Here is a 14,393-nt window from a genome sequence, read left to right on the forward strand (position 1 = left end):
AGAGGTGTTCCATAGACTCACAGGAATTGTGTAAAAGTGCCCAAATAGTGAAAGAAATAGTAAAATAGTTCCCCTTTAAAGGAAGGTTGTAGGTTAGAAAGGCACAGAAGCAGCAATACAATACACAGTAGTGTCATCAGCACTCAGGGCTTGACAACCATTCAATGAAAAGACAATATCATTAATATAAATGGTGAAGAGGATGGGAACCAAAATGTAACACCCTTTATAACTGGCAACACTTCTAAAACTATTTAATGCAGAAACTATATTATTTGTATATATTAATTTATTACATTACTAATGTAATAGCTGAAATAGTGCTGTGATTAGCGCTAAAAACTGATTGGTGTGGACTTTAAAGAAAAGACTTGAGTAGGTTGTTTACAAAAGATTCCCCAATTTTTACTAAGCAGGGTATTTTGGAGATTGGGCGATATTTATTACCTTTCCGGAAAGGAATCACATGGGCCCATTTCCAAACACTCGAAAATCGACCTGTTGAAATATAACGATTAAATATAATGCGTTAAATGCTCACTGATAATTGGAGTTGAACTCCTGGTATCAATGGCTTACAGGGCTCCAGTTACATCATTGGAACAGAAGGGATGACAGGTAAACTGAGAAGCAACACACAATCATCATCATCAACAAGATGATGATGCCAACAAAATGTTTATTGGCTTGGCAAATCTTATTCTGCTCAGAAGTCAAACAGTCATCATAACCATGTGTAGGTACAGTCATCATAACCATGTGTAGGTACAGTCATCATAACCATGTGTAGGTACAGTCATCATAACAATAGGTTATGACTATAACCATGTTCTGTTAATAGTGGTGACGCTCGGCGTCACTCATGCACTATCCTCGCATATGTGCACGCGCACTGAATACAATTCCACAATGTACCTTTATCCCAGTATTCGTCTGACCACACCCCTCGTTAGCTTACCTTCATAAGCAGGTGTGTGGTCACCTACTCTCCTCCTTCCCAAGCTTTCACCACAAGGTGAGGTCAAGGGCTGCAGCGGCGTCGGACGCCGAGCGTCACCACTATTAACAGAACATGGTTATAGTCATAACCTATTGTTCTGTATACATAGTGGCTCCGCTCGGCGTCACTCATGCACAAGGGAGGCCGAGCGGGAGCCACCGGCCGACAAATACACCCCGCTGAAGGCCCCCCACAACCATCAGAACAGGGAGGGCCAAGCCCCCCCGACCCCCCCTAATGGAGGGCACCCCCCCTATTGGAGGTATCCCGGGAGGGCGACGGACCCGACCGTGCGAAGAGGCACTCAAGCAACTCAACGCACAGGGTGAGCAGACCGTGGCCTGACCCCACGACTACACACACGCACAACCCGCATGCCACCCGGGAACGAACGGAGAGAACAACCTCGTTACTGCCCCCAGAAACACGGGGTCAAGGGCAAACCCAACCCCGTGGCAAGGCCGTAGCAGCGGAGCGCGAAGGAAGGCCCAGACCCACCAAAGGGACTGGACCCCCTGGAACGGGGGCCCGGAGAGGTCCATGATGCCAGCATCAAGACCCCACCAGGTGGGCACTTAGTGACCCCGCCCCCCACATCGCCAGCGTATTCGGACAAAGGCCCCTCAGCCGAGCGGGCCCTGTCCCCCCAATAGTACACCGCCTGGCACACTGACCCTGCAGTACAGACAGTCAGCACGGCCGCAATAACAAGACTTACCACGGAAGCAGGCAGCGCACCGGGGAAAAAACCAGGCAACAGGCTGTTAACCCGAGCCTGGAGACTGCGGACGAGACAGGCGCCAGAGGGGACAGCTGAACACAGCCGCACCGGCGGAAGGGGCGTATGCTGGCGTTGTTGCATTACCAAGCCTCCATTTAAAAAAAAAAAAACACCCAGAGGGGTTGAGGCAGAGAAGGCTGACACGATTGGCAGACGTCATGAACGTGCAGGGGCACCCTCAACCGGGTAACCCGGGAGTTGACACTGCTCCAACACACCAGGGAATCAACCACCTTGGTGTTACCCAATGCGGTGGTTGTTCCTATAACCCCTCAAGAAAAAAACTCCAAAACACACCTGCGGGTATACACCGGCTATACCGCAGTACAAGTGTTTCAGTTTTCAAAAAAGGGTTAACCCAGGCCTACGGGTCGACGAAACATTACTTCGGACCGGGCCCGGCGATACGGGAAGCACAGGATCACCAGAGGAGGTCAAAGACCACCCCAACAGGCCCCTCTTCGCCATGCGTGAGAGAGGAGCGAAAAGAATGGAGAACCAGCCCCAAGCACACCGTACTTGGTATTCCCAGGCGGTCTCCCAACCAAGTACTAACCAGGACCAACCTGCGTAGCGGCCGAGATCCGACGAGATCGAGCGTGTACAGGTTGGCATGGCCGTAAGCCATTACGACAGTGCAGAGTACAAAATGTACCCAACCAGGGTCTCCATAGCGCTTAACCCTGTGACACCCGGACCGACCTGGCATTTTCCCCCTGAAAAAGCCCAAGTCCCTCAGGGTACCAGAACAGCAGATCTGCATCCCCGGCGGACAACGGGTTTAACTGATCCGGACCAGCGTGACCAGAACCAGTCCTGTGCCCTAACCACGCTGACATGCCTACTCCAGGAGAAGGGGCAGATATGCGTGTTGATCTTAAACATGAAAAGAAGGCGCCACCCAGACGTTCGGTGCGAACCGCGCCCGGTGGCCCACCCCCAGGGCGTGAGACCCCTCTACATATGTTCAGATCCATTCCGTCATCATCCCCCAGATATGAACGAGAATCCGTCGACAACCAAAACAGGTCGTCGGAAGAGGAAAAACCTCCATCCCAGTTGCTTTATAAAACCGCCGTTTTAACCTCAAGCAACCAAGGCGTGCCAGTCAGTCGCCTGATTACAGAACACCCCGAGCTAGCACTATACGTGCGTCGGGACACAACCACATCAATGAACAGGCTATTTAGACCTGTCATTGAATCCCCAAGGCGCCCAGGGGAACGACAAGAGGGGTGTGATGCTTCCTAACTCCAACTCTTTTTAACAGAAAAGAAGGAAGCACCAACAGTATGTATCCCAGTCTACACAGCCGGGGGTAAAAATTGTTCACATCCCACCACCCTCCCATAGGGAGGAGACGGAAATCCCCAGAGAGACTTCCCACGCGAGCTGTACAGATTGAAAAGAATATATTGCACCTTGAGCCATATAAAAGTTTGGTTTTAGGGCTCTCCGGGGAGGAGGCACTGAACCCATACGCTTATTGCTTATTCCCAGAGGAAGAGTGCTGCCGAGTGCTTCCGCGTTTTCCCTGATTGGCTGCGACACGCCCCGCAGCAGCCGCAGAGCGGCAGAGCTTGCGGCATTATGTAGCCGTAATCCCCAATGTTTTTCATTCGACGCTTAGCTCAACTGGCAGCGCTGCTGTCCTGCGGTCCGTTGGTGACAAGTTCGAATCCCTTCAATTATTATTATTTTTTTAACATGCATTCTTTCGCCGGTTACGTTTAGGCATGTTAACTTAAGGTTAAGGTTAGGCATTGTTTCGGAGTTGGTTAAGGTTAGAAGGGTTAAGTTTAGGCGCTGTTAAGGAGCTGGTTAAGGTTAGAGTTTGTCTTAGAGAATGGCAATAGACAGCCTATTTCCGCGCTGCAGCTCTCTCACGCTGCCGTGGTCACATGGGCGTCATGGCCAATCAGAGAAAACGCGGAAGCACGCGACGCACTCTTCCGCTGGGAATAAGCTACACGCAACCCATACACACTCAATAATCGAATTGAATCGAATACACACACAATAGAGTAGGACTCCTTCTTGAGGTTCCACTCACCTTGACAATCTGAGGAGGAGGCTCTGTACTCTGAGGAGGCTCCCTCACATGGAAGGAGAGTCCCAACTCACAGAAGGCCCGAATAGGAGCTTCGTGAGGAGGAGCCCTGACCACCCCCCGAAACAGATCCATCATATGGACCTGAACAGCACACGGAAGTCCTACCAACAGAGACGCGCACAGTGACGTACTCTATGGCGGGGGAATTTCTGCGGTGCACACGCCCAATATTCCAGGGCGTGGGACCAGGAAACTCCCCCCCCCCCCCTCACGTGTAACGTGCCGAACCGCAACGTGACAGGAACCTTGAAGGACAGGTGGGTTTACCCCTGACCAACAGAAAAAAGGGGGAGAAAAGGTTACCAGTTCACCCCTTTACGACCCCACACCCATGATACGATGTAATGACAAAAAAGAGTATGACGCAGTCATAGTCAGCTCCATGAAGCGTCTAACAGCTTCACACAGCGCATGTGCCAACCTGCTATCTGATTTTTACTAAGGAAAAAACACAGAACAGAGAGGGCCCTCGCAAGAGCCCCGGTACCAGACTTACACATGTGCTTCTGTGGCCAGCCCAACCCAGTTGTAGGTCACACGACACACACAACCCATTATCACGTACAAAAAATGGCAAGCACACACGAAAAAGTGACCAAACAATCTTTTCTTTATGAAAATAAAGTTTCTCAAGCGGTTAGCACAACCCCAACAACTAAGCCAAGGGTTACATTGTATCCCTACCACACAGTGACACAATATAGTGTAACAACATGTCTGAGAGGAGGATGAAGAAGTCCCCAGGGAACCGGGGGGAAACACAACCCTCCTACTTTACCCTTAATACGGCCAGTTAAACAGGTAAACCTGTTAATATGTGAACACACTGTTCATTGTCATTACAGGCTGAGAAAAGAATCATTCTTTACTCATATGTCACTAAGCATAGCTTTATAGGTTAGTTGAACCCCCTTAGTTGTGAGTACACGATACATGAACACACAATGTGTCTCAACACAACAAACCAGATCATTTCACATCTGTAACAATAACCCGATTTGCATGGAGACCAGTGACAAGACAATTCACACATAACTCGCGCCGTATCCTAAATGTAGTGCAGCAACACTCGTTTTGGAAAACATCGTTATTTACAAAACATTTAGAAGGGAAAGCAAGAAGAAGTGTTCAAGGTCTGGTCAGGACCTTGCCTACCGGGAGCGCAGATCAAGCGAATTGCAGTCTCTAACATGGCACAGAAGTAAACACAGCCTCCTGTGTTTGACGACACGGGCAGCTCGCTGCTCCAACCCGCCGCTACGGTGCTCCTTGTTGACGCAGTCCTCGCCGGCCTGGCTCCGGGCAGGTTCGACGAACATCCTCTGTCGAAGATGACGTCGTAGTCAAGAGTGTTAAAAACATGTTATAGTCACAGCACGTTCAACAGTGTAGCATTAAGCTAACGGCTGCTCTCGGCCGATAGCAGCAAGCTAACGTTACCTAGCCTAGTGGCACAACAAGCTTGGCAAACACAGCGAGCTAGCGCCGCAGCTAACAGCTGACTGGCTAACACAGTAGGCCACAACTAGCACGCAAGCTAAGCAGCCACCACCTGAACTCGTACACAACGATACAACAAGTCACACTCAGACAGGCCGCCGTTCTGAAACCCTCCTCACCTTTTAAGAGAAAAGAGAAACGAGATGTTAACACAGTTTTACAACGGTGATTTTACCAACATCCGGCGGAGCCAGCACAATTCCCATCTGGGCTGTAGCTGACTTGAACATGGATTTTCCGATAACGAACAACCATGCTCACATTTCCTCGTTTAGGGTAAACTCTCATTTGCATATGAGAGACGGGGCCTATACGGTGACAGATAAGTGCCCACGCGTCCAGAGATCCTGGGATCACCAGTTCTACTGGTCGTGGCCCACTAGTTGCTATAATGGGCTTCAAACCAAGGTCCTCCGCCGTCGCCTAAGAGGCTGAACAAAGGACCCTAATCTGGGGCCGGTGTTCGTAAACATTGTCAGCTAGCCCCAATAGCACTAACAGACAAGTGGAGCTCGCAAGCAAAACATTACTCACCAACCTGGAACCCACCGCTTCTCACAACAGCGGCGCGTCCTACAGTCCAGCTGTGTCGCTGAAAGGTTTTACCGCAACCAGCCACAGCAAGGAAGACTGCAGTTGGGAGGCATGTAGCGGCGTGCTCCCAATACGAAAGCCGTGGAGGTTTTTAGAATGATCACCATCTTCCAGACACTCCAGTGACGAAGACAATATCGCCGTATTTTCTCGAAAATAGTGAGAGAGAAAATAAAGATATGATGTCAACGTATCTCTTGTTTTCCAACTCTTCTCCTACCATCACATCACGTCAAGTGGGGATCTACCGAGGCACTTCCTTGTGGTGAAAGCGAGAAAGGAGGAGAGCAGGTGACCACACACCTGCTTATGAAGGTAAGCTAACGAGGGGTGTGGTCAGACGAATACTGGGATAAAGGTACATTGTGGAATTTTATTCAGTGCGCGTGCACATATGCGAGGATAGTGCATGAGTGACGCCGAGCGGAGCCACTATGTATACAGAACCATAGGTAGGTAGGGAATTAGTGGCTTGGTTTTTGTTTGGGTTTACTGCTTTCCAAAAAGGTGCCAGGTTTGACTGAGTATGATCTAGTAATTAGGTCTAAATAATTATTTGATTTTACTTTTCTCACAGCTGAAGGTACTGTTCCTTTTCTTAAGCAAAGCTGACAACTTGTGTTAGAACCAGTGTGTTACTCTGTCTTTTGAATGGTGCATGTTTATCAGTAAATTAAATAATGTTTTTTGTAAAAATTATAATAATAATAATAAATAATAATAATAATAATAATAATAATAATAATAATAATAATAATAATAATAATAATAATAATAATAATAATAATAATAATAATAATAATAATAATAATAATAATAATAATAATTAAATTAAATTAAAAGTTGATTCTATGAAACATTTTACTTAAAAGAGCTTGATCACTAAGATGTCTAAGATTTCTCTTTGTAACCGTATGATATTAGACTTCTTTAATCATGTGTTTCTAATACATGCAATGGGGCAGTGATTACTAATTCCTAGCTCAAAGACACCACAGGCAACCGTTTTGTCAACCGTATTTGGAGAGTATAAGATCAATTGGATCAACCTGGAACAATTCTTCAAATTTGGTCTTGTGGGTTCTGTTGTCAGTTCCTGAGTACCTACTCCACATGACTGTACAAAGGAATTACATTTGGAAAGAGGTAATTTATACTTCAACAACACTAGGCTTGCCTAGTACAGCTGCACTCAGCATAAAGATCTGTACAGCTGCACTCAGCATAAAGATCTTGTTTTGAAAGAAGCCAGAAACCATTGAAGGAAGAATCAAACATGTGATTCGGTACAAGCTACAGCAGCGCTGCTCCACTGACATGAATTAGAGACAGATTTCGAGGACATAAGGCATGTTTGATTTCTTTTTATATCAAAATGAGCTTTATTTTATATAGTGTTGTAGAATATGTGTCATCCCAACCCCTTCCCAACAGACCTCTCACATGTTTTCGTCATCTTAATAATAATAATAACAATAACTTAGTTTTATATAGTGCCTTTCAGAAGGCCCAAGGTCGCTTTACATAGGGGAAAAAAACAAACAAAAGTAACAAACATAGTGGACAGACACAACATACAAAGTGGGAAATTAGGGGTTAAAGGCCAAGTTGAAGAGGTGGGTTTTGAGGAGTTTTTTGAATGAGTCCAGAGTTGGGGCGTTGCGGAGTTCTGCGGGGAGGGAGTTCCAGAGGGTGGGAGCTGCCACACTGAAAGCTCTGTCCCCAAAGGTCTGCAGTCTGGTTTGGAGAGCTGACCAGTTCTGTGGATCGCAAGGACCGTGACTGAGTGTGGGGGTGGAGGAGGTCTGTGAAGTACTGAGGTGCCAGAGCATGGAGGGACTTGTAAGTGAGCAGGAGGGTTTTGTAGGTGATGCAGGATTTGATGGGGAGCCAGTGGAGGTGGATGAGGGTGGGAGTGATGTGCTGCCAGGGTTTGGTGTGGGTGAGAACCCTGGAAAGTGATGGTCGGAGTCTGGAGATGTTTCTGAGGTGGAAGAAGGCGGATTTGAAGAAGGCGGATCTTGACAAGCTCCGATTCCGCCTATGGCAAACATTAACATTGTTTTCCTTTCCCATTGCCATTGATGCTGCATGTGGGGTCAATGGGGAAATAATTAAGTTTCACCAAAGGATTTGATGTTTTCGTTAATGTTCAAAACATTTGAAAGCTAAATTGCTAAACGACCCGATGTTGCAGAGATCACTGACGCTGGTGATGTCAGGTCACCTGATCTTCAATGCTAAGCTATTTTACCACCTTAAAAATCCTAAATCCATCTGTCTTATCAGAGAGAGAAATGTATAATATAAGGTAGGGCTGGGTTCATTTGAATTAGCGATTATTGATTCATAAAGTCCCAAGATCGATCTAAAAAATAAAAAAAATAATAATTATAATATATATATATTTTTCCCAATTTAGTCGTTATGCCAATTCCCTTCCTGGTCGTTGCGCACTGTCGGTCTGGGGAGGGTGTAGACCAGGGGTCGGCAATTAAGTTTGGCCTCGGGATAGGCATTTTCCATTGGTTCTCCCAGCCCACGTGACAATTTCTAGCATTTCCATTGGCTATAGTGGCAGACATGGATACTGATTGTGGAAATACAACAAATCTACGAAACCACTTACTGAGACATCACCCAGATGTGACATGCAAAAGCCAATGTTCCAATAAAAAGTACATTCATGTAACTGCTTGAGTCAATTATTAATGTAAACATTAATATTTCTATCAACATGTTAGAGGGTTCCTTGAACCATTTAAATTGTATAGCATTGAATCGAATTTAATCGGAAATTGAATTGATTCGGGACCTTGTGAATCGGAATCTAATTAAATCGGAAATTTTATCGATTCGGGACCTTGTGAATCCTAATATAAGGCTGTATTCATGGGACCACCCGCCTGCATTAACACGGATGAAGCTAGGAGCAAAGATTAATAGTTAATACTTTTCCTATAGCTGCAGGATATTTTGGAGAGATGGGAGCAATAATCTAACCAAATGATGTGTTTATTCCAATTAATTGTGGCTGAGTCTACATTGTGCATTCACACTTGCAGACCAGGTAGAACAAACTTGGTTCTATACACAGTCCACATATAAAACTCAGTGACACCAGTCAGTAGACCTGGCGCCAGAGAAAAGTGACTGGGCATTTGTTTTTATTGGCAATCAATCAAAGTAATTATTAATACAACAATGGATTCATATTGAATATGTGTGTCAGTCAGGTTCCTTCCCTCCTAGGCTCGTCCTGGCAGGTCCAGCAAAAAAGACATGGCTCCTTTGATCTAAACTTCTTTGTAACATGTTTAGAAAAGTCCTCATGGAAAACACAACATTGTTTTCAGCGACTGGTCACCTCCCATCTGCCACTCATGTTATGAACAGCTGAATGAGAGCAAATAGTATGTATGTTCCCTACAACTAGGAAGTCTTTACTCCTACAGTAGCCTATAGTTACAGTATAATTAGGAATGGGACATTAGGATTGTACACAATAGTCAGTGCTATGTTGCCTCTGGCAATATGAGATGATTTCTCACAAGCCACGACTAATAAATACCACAGGAGTGTAAATTGTCCATCCTTGCTTATACTGTATATACTGTATATCTGTTTAGTCAGTGTACAGAACATTAGGAACAACTTCCTAATAATATTAAGTCAATATTATTTACTTACAGTGGACCCTGTATAATCTATTCCTCTTTAACCTGTTGAAGTCAATAACATGAAAACCAATAAGGCATCAGCAGTCTCTTTCATGTAAGGTCAGAGTGTTTCCTGTGTTCTTGTGCGGCACGGCGGTGAGCACTGTTGCCTCGCAGCAAGAAGGCCCTGGGTTCAAACCCCACCAAGGCTATGGAACGCTCTCCCCCTGGACCTGCGAACTGCCCCCTCTGAAAACTCTTTTAAAAAACAACTAAAAACACATTTGTTCAGGCAGGCTTTTGATCATGCATAGGCGCCCTTTCTTGTCCTCACTGTTCTATAGTTTTGTTTTAATTAGTGACTCATGATTTTATCCAAATTCTTTTATTCTACTTTTTCTATCTGGTTTCACTGTTTTTAACTTGTCATTTATTTCCGATTTTGTTTTATTGTGTTTTTATATTAAGCTGTAGTGTAAAGCACCCTGTGCATTCGTGCTGTGAAGGGTGCTATATAAATAAAGGTCATTCATTCATTCATTCATGTACTTGGCAAATACAGGGATTCTGATCCCGGTATACTCGGTAATCTCTGCTCCCTCTCTCTCTCCAGGTGATCAATGCCATTGAGCAGGACTACCGCCTGCCTCCGCCCATGGACTGCCCCAGTACCCTGCACCAACTGATGCTGGACTGCTGGCAGAAGGACCGCAATGCCCGGCCCCGTTTCACAGACATAGTGAACACCCTGGACAAGATGATCCGCAACCCTACCAGCCTCAAGGCTGTGGCCAACATCCCCGCAGTGTGAGTACAGACACTACCAGCCTCAAGGCTGTGGCCAACATCCCTGCAGTGTGAGTACAGACACTACCCTACCAGCCTCAAGGCTGTGGCCAACATCCCTGCAGTGTGAGTACAGACACTACCCTACCAGCCTCAAGGCTGTGGCCAACATCCCCGCAGTGTGAGTCCAGACACTACCCTACCAGCCTCAAGGCTGTGGCCAACATCCCCACAGTGTGAGTACAGACACTACAACCCTACCAGCCTCAAGGCTGTGGCCAACATCCCCACAGTGTGAGTACAGACACTACAACCCTACCAGCCTCAAGGCTGTGGCCAACATCCCCGCAGTGTGAGTACAGACACTACAACCCTACCAGCCTCAAGGCTGTGGCCAACATCCCCGCAGTGTGAGTACAGACACTACCCTACCAGCCTCAAGGCTGTGGCCAACATCCCCACAGTGTGAGTACAGACACTACCCTACCAGCCTCAAGGCTGTGGCCAACATCCCCGCAGTGTGAGTACAGACACTACCCTACCAGCCTCAAGGCTGTGGCCAACATCCCCGCAGTGTGAGTACAGACACTACCCTACCAGCCTCAAGGCTGTGGCCAACATCCCCGTAGTGTGAGTACAGACACTACCAGCCTCAAGGCTGTGGCCAACATCCCCGCAGTGTGAGTACAGACACTACCCTACCTACCAGCCTCAAGGCTGTGGCCAACATCCCGCAGTGTGAGTACAGACACTACCCTACCAGCCTCAAGGCTGTGGCCAACATCCCCGCAGTGTGAGTACAGACACTACAGCGCAGCGCATTCGGCTCAAATAAGGGACTAAACACGTTTCGCAATTATGCCACATCAATGTGGAACGCCCTACCCAAAGCTGTAAAGGAATGTGGATCACTACCCACTTTCAAAACCTCTCTCAAGGGACACCTACGGGAGACTGCAATTCAACACTGGCCCCTGTAAATATCCTAACCCAATAGTCAATAGTCCAATGTACAATTTTGTTTGTTTGTACAGTGTCCCCCCCCCCCCCTCAATGTACAGTTTTGCTTGTTTATACAGTGTGCCCCCCCCCCCCCAACCACCTCCAATGTAGATTACCCAGTATGGTTGTCAATATCCCAGTGTACCCAACCCCCCCCACCCAACATCCTCCAATGTACAGTTTCTACGTCAAATGTATATACTCCCTTTTCTTGACTCCTTCTGTATCACAAACAGTACTGTATTTGCAAATCTGGTATGTCATAAATGTATAGATGTAGCAGTACTGACTATCTGTATGTCATGTATGTCATATATGTCCTGATGAATTGAAAATGGGGGACCCTGATGTAAACAAGACGAAAGTCTTTCTCTGGTCTGCATCCCCTTAACAATTGTGTGTATTGAGCTGTACTGTGTTGTACCCATTCTGCAATCTGTTAATAAAGTTTTCAATCAATCAATCAAACTCTACGGGGAGTTTCACCCGTACAATGTACCCATACTGCATTCACATGCATGGACATCTGGTAAACACTAGTATAGTAGTAGTATCGCGATACTTTGCGTGGCGATACTGTATCGATACAGGGACGCCAAGTATCGATATTTAATTATTCATTAAAAAAAATTCTTTTTTGTTTAAGGAAGTTGCATTGTTCATTTCAATACCTGTGATAGTACAGTAGTCCACACACATGTGCATTCAGTTAAGTTGGAATATGACTGTAATACAAACAGTTCAGTTTGGTCAGGTACATGCAACACAGATTACAGTCAAGCATGCTTGAGAAAATACCATGTTCTGCAATAAAAATTATTGAAGTGAGATGAACAGACTGAACTTTATTTTATTAGCTAAAACATGTTGACAAAGTTTAACTTTGCAGTTGAAAAAAGGTAATAAATAAAATTTGAAAAACTCAGCGTATCGCGATATATTTAGTATCGCGATACTATCGTATCGTGACGCAATTATCGCGATAGTATCGTACCGTGAGGTCTCTGGCGATTCCCACCCCTAGTACACACGTGTCAGGTATTCGGATGCACGTGCATCCAAACACACACACACACACACAGTGTAGCTAATACATGTGCGCACAATCTTGTGCATACACACACATGCACGCACGCACACACATGGACACACACCCCATTTTGCTGATTTTCTAAACATCTTCACTTCCATACATTACTCACTGTTTATGCAAACCACCTAACTCATACTCACGTAATTAATTGAGTACTGTAACTGAACTTTGCTCTTATGTCATCTTGTTGCACATAGTCAAATCAAATCAAATCAAATCAAATTTATTTATAAGGCCCGACAACACACGTTAATGTCCCCATGGGCCGTACATGTCTTCTTTAAACAAGTCAAGAAGAAAACATAACAATAAGTCAAGAACAGAACAAGAGCACACGTGTGACTCATAACCTGCATACATGTTTACATATTTTTATATACAATATGTACAGTGGCTAGATTACTCACTGTATCTGTGCAGGCTAAACACACACACTTTTTCTTCCCCACATAAAATAAACATGATTTTATTACTGTAATTTGCATAAAACTTGACTCTTTTGCTCCCCACTATTTTTCCTGCCACTTTAACACACACACACACTCTCTTCCCTCCAACCGCTTCTCTCCTCCCCCAACTCCCCCATCCTGAATATTGCATCAAAGCCCCGTTCCTCTCCTCCTCTCATCCCTCCTGTCTCTCTCTCTCTCTCTCTCTCTCTCTCTCTCGCTCTCTCTCTCTCTCTCGTTCTCTCTCTCTCTCTCGTTCTCTCCTCCAGGCCTTCCCAGCCGCTGTTGGACCGCTCCATCCCCGACTTTAACACCTTCAGCTCAGTGGAGGACTGGCTGGCTGCCATCAAGATGACCCAGTACAGAGACAACTTCCTCAACTCTGGTTTCACCTCTCTGCAGCTGGTGGCTCAGATGACCTCAGAGTGAGTTCATACAGTACATACACACACATCCAGTTAGCCTGGCACGTCAGAGCCATGGAATGTACGCAATCTAGCTCTCCATTGGGTCTGAAAGTGTCACATTGAGAAATAAACGAAAAGCTTGCAGGCAAAAATGGTAATCATTAACTCATTCAGCGCCGGAGCGATATGCCCGATATAGGTCTAGTACGCCACCGCTTTAATCAATGGGGGGACTGCGAGATTTGCGAGTGCTTAAAATATATCTTAAATTATAGCTATGGGTCTAATACACCCGTCGATTATCAGTGAGTTGCTTCCAGTCAACATCCATGAAACAGATTGTTTTTTCATCGGTACATTTCCGCTTTATACCGTTTTGAATATATAGTTTGGGTGCTTCTGAGTAATTCCACGAAAAGACGCGATAATAGCCCTTTAGTGGAATACACTAAACACATTGTAATTTTTCGCCTGATTATCGAATCTTCCTGAAATCAACGCTAGATCATCATTATTATCCTTCCTCATGCAAGAATGAAAAGAGCCCTGGACCGCGGGGCTCCCCCGCCACCTCCTCCCACCCAACGGCACACAGCCACACACACACACACACACACACACACACACACACACACACACACACAGACAGCGTCGATCGGGGGAGAAATAAATATCAGATCAACGATCAAATTTATATATAGTGTTGTATCTGATGTAATGCAAAAGAAATAATCCAATTATCTGATCCCCATTCCAAATACTGCTCGTGGAGGTCCGTACCACATTACCGACCGTTACATATGGGCGGGCGGGCGGGGTTACTGTTCCATGCCATTGTTGTATAGACCTACCTCGCCTGAGTATTTAAACCCCGCCCGCATGGCTTGGATCGTCCCAGAAAAGAAACTACACCATTCCCAATGGAGTGCAATACCAGCTGGAACCCTTAAATAAATGGAGAAACCGTCTTTTTCCTGTACTTAAATATAATCACGGCACCGGGAATTCA

At 45.9% G+C, this 14,393-nt stretch overlaps 1 protein-coding gene across 2 annotated transcripts in view; it reads left to right on the top strand.

Annotated features, from left to right (window-relative positions):
- LOC311239605 (ephrin type-B receptor 1) overlaps positions 1–14,393 on the top strand; it is a 99,414-nt gene that overhangs the window by 80,117 nt on the left and 4,904 nt on the right. For both annotated transcript variants that reach the window (XM_084327975.1, XM_084327976.1), the window contains exons 9-10: positions 10,261–10,454; positions 13,247–13,402. In XM_084327975.1, the coding sequence (XP_084184101.1) occupies positions 10,261–10,454; positions 13,247–13,402 (350 nt within the window). The remainder of the gene's footprint in view (positions 1–10,260; positions 10,455–13,246; positions 13,403–14,393) is intronic.

The sequence above is a fragment of the Notolepis coatsorum genome, assembly GCF_963971535.1.
Source record: "Notolepis coatsorum genome assembly, chromosome: 13".
NCBI lineage: Eukaryota > Metazoa > Chordata > Actinopteri > Aulopiformes > Paralepididae > Notolepis > Notolepis coatsorum.